The 12,928-nt window shown below is 35.9% G+C and overlaps 2 protein-coding genes across 4 annotated transcripts; both read left to right on the top strand.

Annotated features, from left to right (window-relative positions):
* Positions 1-4,593, top strand: LOC121294428. The gene is made up of 4 exons (XM_041218108.1): positions 1-97; positions 853-896; positions 1,403-1,493; positions 3,307-4,593. Exons 1-4 carry the CDS (start codon positions 25-27, stop codon positions 3,789-3,791), a joined length of 693 nt encoding a protein of 230 aa, XP_041074042.1. The 5' UTR covers positions 1-24; the 3' UTR covers positions 3,792-4,593.
* Positions 4,594-5,471: 878 nt separating this feature from the next.
* Positions 5,472-12,577, top strand: LOC121294901 (protein PML-like). 3 transcript variants are annotated; one of them, XM_041219078.1, is made up of 5 exons: positions 5,472-5,537; positions 6,342-6,387; positions 6,805-6,880; positions 10,660-10,843; positions 11,653-12,577. In XM_041219078.1, the coding sequence occupies exons 2-5, from the start codon at positions 6,347-6,349 to the stop codon at positions 12,414-12,416; spliced, it is 1,065 nt and encodes a 354-aa protein (XP_041075012.1). In that variant the 5' UTR covers positions 5,472-5,537; positions 6,342-6,346; the 3' UTR covers positions 12,417-12,577. The 3 variants fall into 3 exon arrangements, with proteins under 3 accessions (XP_041075012.1, XP_041075014.1, XP_041075011.1); XM_041219080.1 differs by lacking the exon at positions 6,805-6,880 and having other exon boundaries at positions 5,493-5,537; XM_041219077.1 differs by lacking the exon at positions 5,472-5,537 and having other exon boundaries at positions 5,619-6,387.
* The last annotated feature ends 351 nt before the right edge of the window (positions 12,578-12,928 follow it).

The raw sequence follows: 12,928 nt of genomic DNA, 5'->3' as shown, positions 1-12,928 counted from the left end.
TGAACCAATGCAATTATTCGGGATATGATCTGCAAGGCATCTGGACAGAAACGTAAGCAGTTGCAATTGACGTCTGTCTTTTCAACACCTTTAAACGGTACGTGTGTCTGTGTATGCATTCTTTTCATTTACTGTGTTTTAACTGCGTTTTTTTAATCATATGTATATTCTTAGATGTATTATGGTGTTACATCGAGTTATTTGTTGCTTGACTCAATCCCCAATGGAATGGATTTCACTATCGTGTTTTCTCTACACTGAACAATAATCTTTATAATGTAATGACAAAAATAAACTGTACTTTTTACAATTCCTGCATCCTGTGCTTACTGCTTTAACATTGTAACCTGTTTTTTTTCATGCTGGTATGAGCAGAAATATTCATTTTAATGTTGGGAATGTATAATGTTTCTTAATACTGATGGGAAAGGATTTCACAGAAATCGAAATTGATTTCAGTTTCGTTTTCCCGCCATCGCATGGAAAAAAGTACTATTCCTTATTATATTACATTGAGAATTACAGTTTTGCTATAGAATTTCTTAATAATAAACTGTAGCTTTTAATGGTAAAACTATAGTAATACTATGCGTGATAGCTGAATAACATTAAAAAAGTATTGATTTGCATGTATAATTGTAAAGAATAGTGTAAAAGTAAATATCAGAATTATTAAGCTATAAACACTATAATAACCTAGTTTTTCTGAAATTCTGATGAAATTAATAAAACTATATTGAACTGCATATGAAAACAATTGTTTTAAAGTAAATGTTTGTGATTTAAATGCTTTCATAATGCTGAACTGAATGGGAAACTGGTCCCTTTCATTTGTATCTTTTCCCCTTTCAGACACTACGGTCCAAAGACCAGAATCAGAAATGCAGTCGTATTTGGTAAGAGATTTAGCGTTTTTGAGCTTTTTTTAATATGAAATCCTTTATGTATTTAGTTATTTTAAGAAGTTTGTAGATATAATGTACATATTTGTATGGGTAAACCATACTCGATGGTATTCCAAGCTGGGCAGTAGCGGCTACTAAGGGGGGTGGGGGGGGGTGCAGAGATGTCCAGTAGATTACATGTCAGTTGTGGAGGTCGTTGTGTGTTAAAGGTTAATCGGAAGATTGTGCCTGTCATTAAATGTGCCCAAGTCACTTTATATAATATATTGGAATATGCCTTTTCTTAACTCTTGATATAGCTAGGCTTTACTTACCACAGGACAGTAAGTGTGAGTAAACACTTTGTTCCCCAAATGAGAAGTGGGTAAACTCAGTTGACCCACATTTACCCTCGACCTACATTTTGTCATGTTGTTTGTGGCACTTAGTTGTTTCCTACTTAATCAAGGTAGGAAACATTGCTACTTTTAACACAACTTGTCTGTTCTTGCCCAAAGAGCTCTGTTGTGCAGGAGAGTGCAGGCATATCCTGTGATCAGACAGAAGACTACACCCTTGTGTTCTTTGAACTGGAGACAACCGGACTGGGTACCTTTTTAAATATATTCAATATAGAACATTTGGAATTGATCCCAAAAGACCTTTAAAAGGAGAAGTCTCAATTATAATGTTTTAATGTTTGTAAATAAAGCCAGTAAATCAAAAAGACATCAAGGGTCAATTGCAACGAACTTGCAGAGTTACAGAGCTGCGCACCAGCTAGTACGGTATCTCAGGATCATCCCCAGCTGCGTACTAGCTTCATACCAATTGCAACGAAAAAACAAGAGGAACAAAGTTGGGGACTAGCTGATCCCTAGCTTTAGTACGGTACTAAGGATTGGGGTTTGTCTTGGTGTGCTTCCAAACAGGAACTGAAGAGCTACAAATCTGAGCTATTGTTACAAATTATATTTTAAAAGTGAGGTTTTTCATAAAGGTTGTTTTTTGTTTTTTAGTTTAGTTTAGTTTTGTTTTTTTATGAAACCTAAACATCTTAAACCTCAACAAACTTGTCTGGTGTTGTATGTAGTCTAAACATTGAATACAATATTTATTTATTTTTAAAAAATGTATTGCACAGGCAGAGATTGAAACCGGCACCTCCAGTGATATGGATTTTGTTTTCTGATATTTTGTGTTCCAGATTTCTTTTATCTGGATCGTTTTGATCGGTTTTTTTTTTTTGGTTTGTTTTGTTTTTTTGTTTAGTTTTATTGTTTTCAGAAAATGTCATTGCTGTATTACTTGCATCCACATTCCAAATAATTATGCTTACGAAATTCAGTTTTTTTTTTTTTAAAGGAATCTCGGTCACAAAATCTTGATCACTTGATCCATATTACATTTTGAAAAAACGGTCCCAGCTCAGCGGCTACAGCGCCGATCCGCTGTAGGCCCCGACCCCTTCGTTACGAGCCTATTAATATTCTTGCTTTGCGTCACCTACCTGTCCTGAACCCTACGCCACGCATGCTACAGCCTACTAATATGTAGCATTGGCTACTAAAAGCATACTTTGACACAAGTGTATATATATATATATATATATATATATATATATATATATATATATATATATATATATATATATATATATATATATATATAATATAAATATTATATGTAACTTAAAAATTATATATAAAATATATTATTCATATATTAAATATTGCAATTCTGTTCCATGTGGGTAATACATAATTACTGTAGCGCTTTAAATATATTATCAAATATATTGTCACTGAATCATTTTTCCGCTGTAGAAGTAATTTAGGAGTATCGTTTTCCGTATTGTTATAATGTCACAAAACTCATTCAAACGCTACACGAATATATTGCTATGCCAGCAATGATATTCCTTATATATAAAAAAAAATAATAATATGCAAGTAAATATGGCTTTCATATCTAAAAATATAGCTACACAGTATGGATCTGTGATTATGAATTGCTCAGTTACAAAAGTTGTCAATACATTTTGGAGTTTTTCACATTTGTTCCACTTAGTACGGTAATATAAATCATTAGTCAATAGAAAGGGTCAGACTAACTTAGTCTCGTACTTAGTATCCTCTAGAGGGCAGCAGCAGTTATTTTGGGTTCACTGCAATTGAGATCATTTTTAGTACGCAGCTGAAGATTATCTTGAGCTGCCAAGTTGGTTGCAATTGTTATTAACTTGCATACTAGTTTAGTACAGCTCCGTACTAACCATGGGATTAGTCCACTGCTTTCAGTTCATTGCAATTGACCTATTAGCCATAGTTGTCATGTTTATTATGAGGTAAGAAAACCTTCTGAAAAGCTTACACATTATGTAAGCAAATATAATTAACTGCATTAATTGCCTTTTACACAGATGTGGCATCTTGTGACATTATCCAAGTGTGTGCAATCAGTGGGGAGAAGACCTTCAATGTCTACGTTTGTCCTCGCCAGCAGATCTCTGAGGAGGCCTCTTCTGTCAATGGATTCACTGTTATAAACCAAACGCTCTTTCTAGATGGTGTTCCCATGGAGACAAAGAGCCACGAAGAGGCCTTGACAGACTTCCTGGCCTTCCTTGTCACCTTGCACCGGCCTGTGCTAGTGGGGCACAATATCAAGCGGTTTGACCGGCCCATTTTGTCTAGGATTATGTATGAATTTTGCCTGCTAAATGAATTTCAGAAGGTAGTATCAGAAGACCAGGACACATTTCTCATTGCCAAAAAATATATTCCGAACACTTGTGTCACAAATTTTAAATTTGAAAATCTGGTCAGGGAGATTCTGAAAAAATCCTACCCAGACCATGATAGTATGGAAAAGGTAAAGCTTTGCGGATTCTCTACTACACTTTAGTAAATTATAAATGTGCTACATAATAAAAGTGTCCTGTACTGTAACATATATCTAAATTTTACAACAGTTTATTGCAATATTTACAGTAGAATACAACAACGACTCATAGAAATACAGAATACTGCAATGTACTCTTACAATGGCTGATTAAAATCCACGTACAATTTGTAAAACCTATTTTGTTGTGTTTTGTGTTTACTGACATTTTAATCAACAGGGTACTGCTGCTTATTTATTTTTAATAAGAATTTGCATATTCTGAAAACTCAGGTGATACAAATGGTAACAATAATATCTATATACACACACTGCTGTGCAAAAGTCGGGTTTACATTTTATATACCGTATTTAAAAAAAAAAAAAAAAAAATGTTGTCTAATGACGTGGTCATCGTTGGTTCCTTGATGCCTGCTAGATGCTAAAGTAGCAGAGCCAGCGCTCTTGCAAACTGCAAAATGGAAATGCATTGCGTGCACAGAACAATGCAACTAGAACAGTACCGAGGCATATATTTAAAGTATTGATGCACATTTTTCATATTTGCAGACCGTGGATTGGCATAGGATCTGAAGATCTGCAGCATGCATTTTATTTTTGTTCACACGAATTTCTCAAGCATTGTATTAAGACTTTCTGTATATGCAACATTTTTGGGCATCAACAAACATGCCATTTCTTATTTAAATTCACTACATTTTAGAAAATGTTTTGTTTGTTTAGTTATATGAAAATCATCACGTTTCAAAGCAAAACCTGTCGTTTATTATTATTATTATTATTAGTAGTAGTAGTAGTAGTAGTAGTAGTAGTAGTAGTAGTAGTAGTAGTATAGTTGTTGTTGTTGATAATGATGCTTTTCTTGCTGTTCTTGTTCTTATCCCCATTCTTGTTTTGAATAAAAAATTAAAAACATATAGTACCCTAATCGTGTTTTGCTATTTGATGCTACACATTCGTTTGCTATCCTATTTCTCTAACCTGATACTTGCACATTTTCTCACATTTTAACATTATAAACCACAGGAGGGACGCCCTGGCAGCTACAGTTCTTTAGTGGGGGGAAGAGATACCAAAAGTTTGTGTGTGTGTGTGTGTCTATATATATATATATATATATATATATATATATATATATATATATATATAATATATATATATATATATATATACACACACACAGCAAGAATTAAGAATTTATGCATTTTGTCCATTTTGCTGCAAAGGCACTACATTATATTCTCTAACGAGTTTGCACATTTAAAAAAGTGACACAGGCTATGACTTTTAACTTGTATATTTTGATTTCATAAAACGAGACTAATAACAATGCAATATATATGCTTGAAATAACATTATTTTGTGAGTTATTATGTAGGAGTTATGAACCATTATGCGCCGTAGCCTGTATTTCAAATGTAAAGTGAATATGAATGCATATTTTCCGAGTGCATAACTAGAGATTACTAAATCGCAAATCAACGAGACATGGCTTAAATTATTCCTTAGCTTGTCATCTTTCCTTGGGTGAAATATTAGTGTTTTGCGCGAATATCGAATATCCACCCGAATATCCAATATCCAATATCCAATACCAACCTAACTTCACCGGGGTAACAAACACCTATTGCCTAGGAACCAACACATAGCCTAAAAGTAGCCATGTTACATAAAGAACCAGGACATTCTAGCATTCGTCTTGAACTTTGAACAACATCTGTCCGACAAACGTCTATTCACCTTTAACCGGTAGCTATTTATGTATATAACTTTTTTAGTGGTTTGTTAATTAAACTAATTTTAAAACTTTGCTTAGAACTATTTTCGTCTTCAGTAAACTTTTGCGGTAATAATTACCAACATCGTTTCCCTCTAGACGAGTGTATTCAATCCCCAATCCAATTCATTTTCAAAAGCACTCCAGTAGAATATACCACTGCCATTTTCTGCAGTGTTTCGATTTTGATTATACGATACTCACTGTGAAAATACCAATTTTGTAACATTTCTCTGTCGTAACGTTTGTTGTGGTAAAGTTGAACTGTAATTTCGCAAAGTACCTGTAATATTCTCTTCCCACGGCTAATCATTTGCCAGGCTTAACAAATTTGTTTACCGTCCTTACAGCACTTTCTGCGAGTTTTACAGTGGCTGCCTCTGACGAACACAGACAAGTCTGTCAAATCAATGTGCTCTGACAGGTTTTTTTATATTACCTGTCGCTGCAGTTATATCTTACAGTTTTAAAATTACTTTTGGGGCTATTATTCAACGAACAGGAAGTAATGCAATGAGAGCTGGGAATTGGAAACTTTAATTCCGGATTGCCCTATATCGAAACTGATTTAACTTCACTACGTATGCAGCAGTCAGAGTATCTTTGTCATTTAATTTAGTATTTCTAAAAGGAAACCATGCCAAACAAAAATATTATAGGAGCTGATATGTTCCATTGCAGTCAAAGCTTTTTACATTTAAATAGACTAATGTCACATTCTTCCATTAGGGCTTTAACAACACTGAAAGTTAAACTGAACACTCTTTCCCTTTTAGACCTTATGAGATACAAAGTCCAGAATCAGAAATGCAGTCGAGTTGGGTAAGAAAGCATCATGATTTTGTGTCTTTGTTTTGTTTGTTTTGTTTTGTTTAACCCCATTGCAACAGGAATGTACAGATAACGCCTGGGTTTTTGTTTTTCTAATGGTTTTTTTTAGACATTTTCAATGGACGGAATTAATGTTTATCAGAGCTTTTACTGGTTCTTTCTGCTGTTGCCCAAAAGTACTGTTATGGAGTTTTGATGTGTGATAAATTAAAAGCACACATTACAGTACCATGTTGGTTCATTCTGCTAACAGGGATTAAACAAAAACACTTCGCATGCCCAGCATGAAGTCCTATAACATTAATGAATAAAACTTACAGGCTGAAATGTGGTACATGTAGGGGTTAATCAAGGTAGGAAACATTGCTACTTTTATACTTTTATTGCCCAAAGATCTCTGTTGTGCAGGAGAGTGCAGGCATGTCCTGTGATCGGGCAGAAGACTGCACCCTTGTGTTCTTTGACTTGGAGACCACTGGACTGGGTAATTTTTCTTGCTTTATTGAATTTCAAAGTTGTTGTGTTACAACAACTAAATTCGGCTCTGCACATATCGAATTTAGATATACAGTACTGCATGACTTTTATAGTTTTGCTTTTATAGCTATATAAAAGTTAACCATACTAAAAGGATAACGAAGTGTAATAAAGCATAGTGACAGCATGGTAAAGCATACGCATTGTAAAGAATAGCGAGGTATGGTAAAGCATTTTAATAAACATGGTAAACTAAGGTAAATGCACAGCAAATCCATAGTAAAAACATGGTAAAACTGCACAAATACCTTGGAAAACATTTATAAGGGTAGTTATAGTAATATGTTTGAACTTGAACTGCAGCCCCATCAATATCACCTACATCTATGTAGAGAACTAGGCAGTAAAAACAAAGTTTTGTTTCTTTAAAATAAAGCAAGATACAATACAATACTGTATATCACTTAACTATCAACAGTAATATGTTACACTTGTAAGCTACAATTTAGCTTCTGTGATTCAATGTTTATGTCCTTGTGTTTTGTACCTCTGATTTTGCTGATTAACAAAGAATGACTCTGAAACAAAAAGTTTAATTACAAAACCACATATTACAACACTTTGAAAATCTTTGAAAATACCAACCACCCGTGAAAAGGCACTGCTTGTCAAAACATAACTCATTATTTTTAAATGTTATACATAAAAAAAAAAAAAAGAAAATTGTTTTCCTGATTATTTTCCATGGGAGCAAATATATGAAACCACCTGGAAGTTGGTTACTTATTCGCGGTGTAGTTGACAAAGCAGCGTGACCTTTTTCTGTATATTTTTACTCACTTACACATATTGCTCAATTAATATATTGCTACTATTTGAAAAATAATCGCTCCTTCTTAAAAAAAGAAAAAAAGAAAAAAAAAAGTGTTTTTGCAAAGAGGGGGGTGATAACCTATCTAGGGATATCTCGATATTTAGTTAGCTAGCCGTCTAAAGGGGGGTAAATGGTGCATCAAAAGACGTGCCCCGTGTGTCCTGTATTGGTTATAATGGGCTACACTTTGGGGTGCTCCTGCTCGTAGGGTACGGCTTGTTCACTAAAATCGTTAGTGTTATTGCAAAGAGGAGACGGTAAACTATCTAGGGATACTTCGATATTTAGTGAGCAAGGCGTCTAAGGTAGGTAAATGAGGCAAAACAAGCTGGTAATATTGGTACCGCTGTTAAAGATTTGTTATTAATATTTTGGTGTTTTTGTTGTTTGTTTTTTGTTTTTTTAAAGAAGGAGCTATTTTTTTTTTATTAGTGGCAATATATTAATCGAGCGAGATGTGTAAGTGGGTTAAAACACAAAGAAAAAGGACACGCTGCTTTGTCAACTACACCGCGAACAAGGAACCGAGAATAAATAAGCATCTTCCAGGTAGTTAGTACATGTGAAGGCCCTATCCACTCCCAACACACAGAACTGCAGGGATAAATTCCAGTTGGCCAGCTGCCCTTTTTCTGCTAGGAAAGCAACAGTGTCCGGAAGCAGGTAAGGTTTAAGATGAAATAAAGTTTGTGCGCGTTCTAAACGACTTACAGAAAAGGACATGCTTGGCTTCACAACTAGAAAAGCGTTTATCAACCAGAAATTGTAAATAAAAAATGTTTTTGGGAGAGAAGTCAGCTTTCATCAGTCAACAACGGTTAACTTAAAATAAATCAAATAACCTTAGTCAGGTTTACAGACGTGCGTGTTATACGACGTTAACAACAATAAAATTAATAATAATAATAATAATAATAATAATCTTACTTGACTTACTCAAATTCCTACTTGGTTTGATTGAATGAGCACAAAAATCTTAATAAGAAATCTGAAAATAAATTAATAAATCTACCGTATTTCACTAAAGCAAAACCACATTTTTGTTATTTTGAAATATCACTGCTTCAGATTATTACTAGTGCTTAATTTAAATCCGTTCATGGCCCTGCAGTAACACAAATCTCCTTCCTTATATGTCTGCACAAAAAAAACGTATATTTCTCTCGTCTTTATGAATGTAATTGAATTAATACGTAATAAACACAAACTAAACTAACAACTACCTAGCCTATATTATATGGGTTAGGCGCCTACGGTCTCAATCAGGTTACAGACACAAAAATCAAGTACCTGAAAAAAAATCAATTTTGTAGTTTTCACGATAAAATCAATATTAACATATATATATATATATATATATATATATATATATATATATATATATATATATATATATATATATATACCTCCTCGCTTTTCTGGCACCGTTACCAAATTAAACAATGTATACTAGTGCTTATAGAAAGTCTGCAGCCCCTTTCAAAATGTTCACCTTTTGTTGCCTTATAGCCTGGAAAAAAAATAGCTTTTTTTTAATTCATTTATCTACACGTCCTACCCCACAAGTTCCAAGAGAAAAAGTTATAGAAATTTGTAGAAAATGAATTAAAAATAAAAACTGAAATAACTTGGTTGTATAGTGTCAACCCCCCTTGTAATAGTAATCCTAAATTAGCTCAGGTGTAACCAATTGCCATCAAAATAACACACTAAGTTAAGTGGCCTCCTCCTGTGCTAAATTGTAGTGATTCACATGGTTTCTGGATAAATTCAGCAGTTCCTTTAGGTTCCCTTTGCTGGGTAGTGCATTTCAAAGCAAAGACTCAACTATGAGCACCAAGGCGCTTTCAAAAGAACTCTGGGACAAAGTTGTTGAAAGGTCAGGCTGTCCCTCCAAACTGGATGATCGAGCAAGAGGGAGACTGATCAGAGAGGCTACCAAGAGGCCAGTGGCAACTTTATAAGAGTTACAGGCTTTTCTGGCCAAGACTGGTCAAAGTGTGCATGTGGCAACAATATCCCAAGCACTCCACAAATCTGGCCTGTATGGTAGGGTGGCAAGAAGGAAGCCATTACTCAAGAAAGCTCACCTAAAATCCTGTTTGAAGAATGCAAAAAAACACTCGGGAGATTCTGTAGCCATGTGGCAAAAAGTTTTGTGGTCTGACGAAACTAAAATTGAACTTTTTGGCCTAAATGCAAAGCATTATGTTTGGCGCAAGCCCAACACAAGAATGGTCAAATATTGCCAGACCTAGTTGGTAGAGACCTATCCCAACAGACTCACAGCTGTAATTGCTGCCAAAGGTGCTTCCACCAAGTATTAACTCAGGGGATTGGAGACTTATCCAATTATGATCTTTCAGTTTCACTTTTTACCCTCAACAGTGTGGATTATGGTGTGTATATAAGTAGGAAATTGAAATTTAAATGCATGAAACTCCCATTGTTTAACTCTGTCTCTGTTGCTGTGTGACCCTAGCCTGCCTGCAGGGGCATGTTGTTTGTCCTCCCCTGTGATTGGCCCTTCCTGCTGTATCAGTCATGTAGTGCATGGTCTGTGTCTTCCCTGTGATTGGTCCCGTCTAAGTCATTCTGTTTTCAATGTGTTCTCATTGGCCCGAATGTGCGGCTGAGGACCAATGGGATGTGTAAGTTTTGAATAGAGTGGGAGTGGGGGGGGGGGGAGTTTTGAATAGAGTGAGTTTTGTTTACCATGTTAAAAGCATAGCAAACATAGTTAATACACATGATATAAATGGGTTCAGAGGCTGTATTGCTTGGTTATAGTTGGAGCTGTAGTCTGCATTTAATAATGTTTTCAGAGTTCATGTACCAGGCCCAGGTTACTATATCCTAACACTGTTATTTATATTCCCCCCTGAATTCAATTTCTTATCTCTTGCCCACAGGTCTCAGACATGATGGAGAATAAAGAGAATATCGGGGATTCATTAAACAGCAAGGCGAGTGATAAAGGCACACCATTGTTAGAATGTGCCGGCTGTCTCCCAAGCCCAGCTCCTGCAGCAGACCAGCACATCCCTGTAGAAGATCATTCCATTGTCTTCTTTGACTTGGAGACCACTGGACTAGGTATAAGTGTTTTTTTTTTTTCCATCATTTTAAAATCCTTCAACATACTGTACACTAAGGGTGTGCAGAAACTTGTACTTGGAATTGCCTTTCACTGCCAGTTAATTGAGTGTTTTAAAAGCAGATTGGAAGAATATTTTCCTCTCATCTGGGGCACTGACATTTCTACTGCTGTATTGGTGTATCAAGACCCTAAACTGACTTACTGCCTTGGTACACCAGTGCAGCAGTAAATATGACAATTGCCTAGATTGGTACACAATTGTAAACGTGAGGGAAGCAGGTTTGTCTTTGAAATCAACACATGTATTGAATACCTGCCAATAAGTACTTAAAGGTAATTCTGAGTAAGTTTTTGCCCACCCCAGTTGTACACCAAATTGTGTGTTTGTACTTTTTTTGTGTCCAGTTTTTTTTTTCTTTTAAGGTGATGAAAACTGGAAGAAACACTGCAAAACTTAAATGTACACTGTTGTTGGTTCTTTCATAGTTTGTAACATTATAGTAACTGTTCTTGGTGAATCAGTGCCTTCTATATTTTTCCTGTCGCTTGTCTTTGCGATTTTGTTAGAAGACCACCTGAAGTATGTAACAGGTATTCACTATACAGCGTAGTTATGTAGTGTAACAGGTTATTTATAATGTATTTCAAATCAGTATCTGCAATTAGTTAAAAAAAGGGACAGAACCAAAAGATTCTCTGCATAAGGCACGAATAATGTTAATAAAGCTCACGCTCTGCTTTTAAGCATAACTCGAGCATTTTAAGCGTTCAGATATGACTGCTGCTTCCATTGCTTTATATACAGGGTCAAACTGTGACATTATCCAGCTGTCTGCTGTCTGCATGGAAAAGACCTTCGATGTCTACATGGTTCCCAGAACACCGATCGCGAAGGGGGCGTCTGCTGTCACTGGATTCACCGTCAGGAGACACAAGCTGTATCTGCATCGCCGTCCTGTGCAGACGAAGACCCACAGGGACTGTTTGATGTCATTCCTGGCCTTCCTTCAAGCATTGAACCGGCCTCTGCTAGCAGGTCACAACATCAAGAGGTTTGATTGCCCTATTTTGGCCAGGGCTCTTGAAGAATTCCAACTGAATGAGGAATTCAAGCTACTGGTCTCAGGCTTCCTGGACACCCTTATCTTAAGCAAAGACCTTCTGCAGAACACTGGCATCAAGAGTTTTAAGCAGGAGAGCCTGGTTAAGGAGCTTCTGAAGAAATCCTATCCTGCACACAACGCTCTGGAAGATGTCAAAGCTTTGCAGGATCTCTGCCGTGTCCTAAGGCCTACCCCAACGCAAATAACCAGCCACCTATTCACTCTTGACCAGATGGAATCTCTTTCATCGCTGCAGCCTTTAGTGGAGGAGAAAGCCATCTCCAAAACCACAGCTCAGAAGCTGGCAAGACTCGGGTACAGTTTTGAAAAGATGAAGCACTCTCACTTGCAAAATCCCAGTGAGGGGCTGCGGCAGTTTCTGGAGCCATTGAAAGCAGAGCTGAAGAACAGCATGTTCACAAAAACTGTGGACAAAATCTGTGAATTTTTTAAAATAGAGCACTAGACTGGGTTTGGGAGTTATACTGCAGAGCAACTTGTTTATATCATTAAATTTGTACCTCTGTTTTCCATGCCTACTAGAAAGGAGAAAAAATAGGTTTTATTTTAAATGTTTTAGGTTTGCTTAAGATACCTGCTGTATATTATTTGTTAATTATGAATAAATAAAACTACTTTTTTTTTTCTTAGTGTTCTCTCTTTGACTACATACAAACACTCCAGTCCTGAATTGAGTTCTTAAAAAGGGCCAGGGGTTAGAGCCCAGTCTGGTGTGAATTGAGGACTAGACCCCCAGCCCACATGTTTTTGTTTATGTAATGTTGTGCTTCCCTTAGCAATAGCTGCAGGTGAAAGTTGCAAAGAGTGTAGCTGATTGTATAGCTGAAAGGTACTTCAGGGAATCTAAACAAACTGCACAGCTAAAAGTGGACAAACTATAGAAAATTGTGGTGAGCGTGTTATACTGGAATTTATATAATAATGCAACGAAGTAACTTTTAATGTAACTATCCCCAC

The sequence above is a fragment of the Polyodon spathula genome, chromosome 19, assembly GCF_017654505.1.
Source record: "Polyodon spathula isolate WHYD16114869_AA chromosome 19, ASM1765450v1, whole genome shotgun sequence".
In the NCBI taxonomy this organism is placed as follows: Eukaryota; Metazoa; Chordata; class Actinopteri; order Acipenseriformes; family Polyodontidae; genus Polyodon; species Polyodon spathula.
The sequence above is the reverse complement of the archived record's forward strand: the minus strand, read 5'-3'. Positions and strand labels throughout refer to the sequence as shown.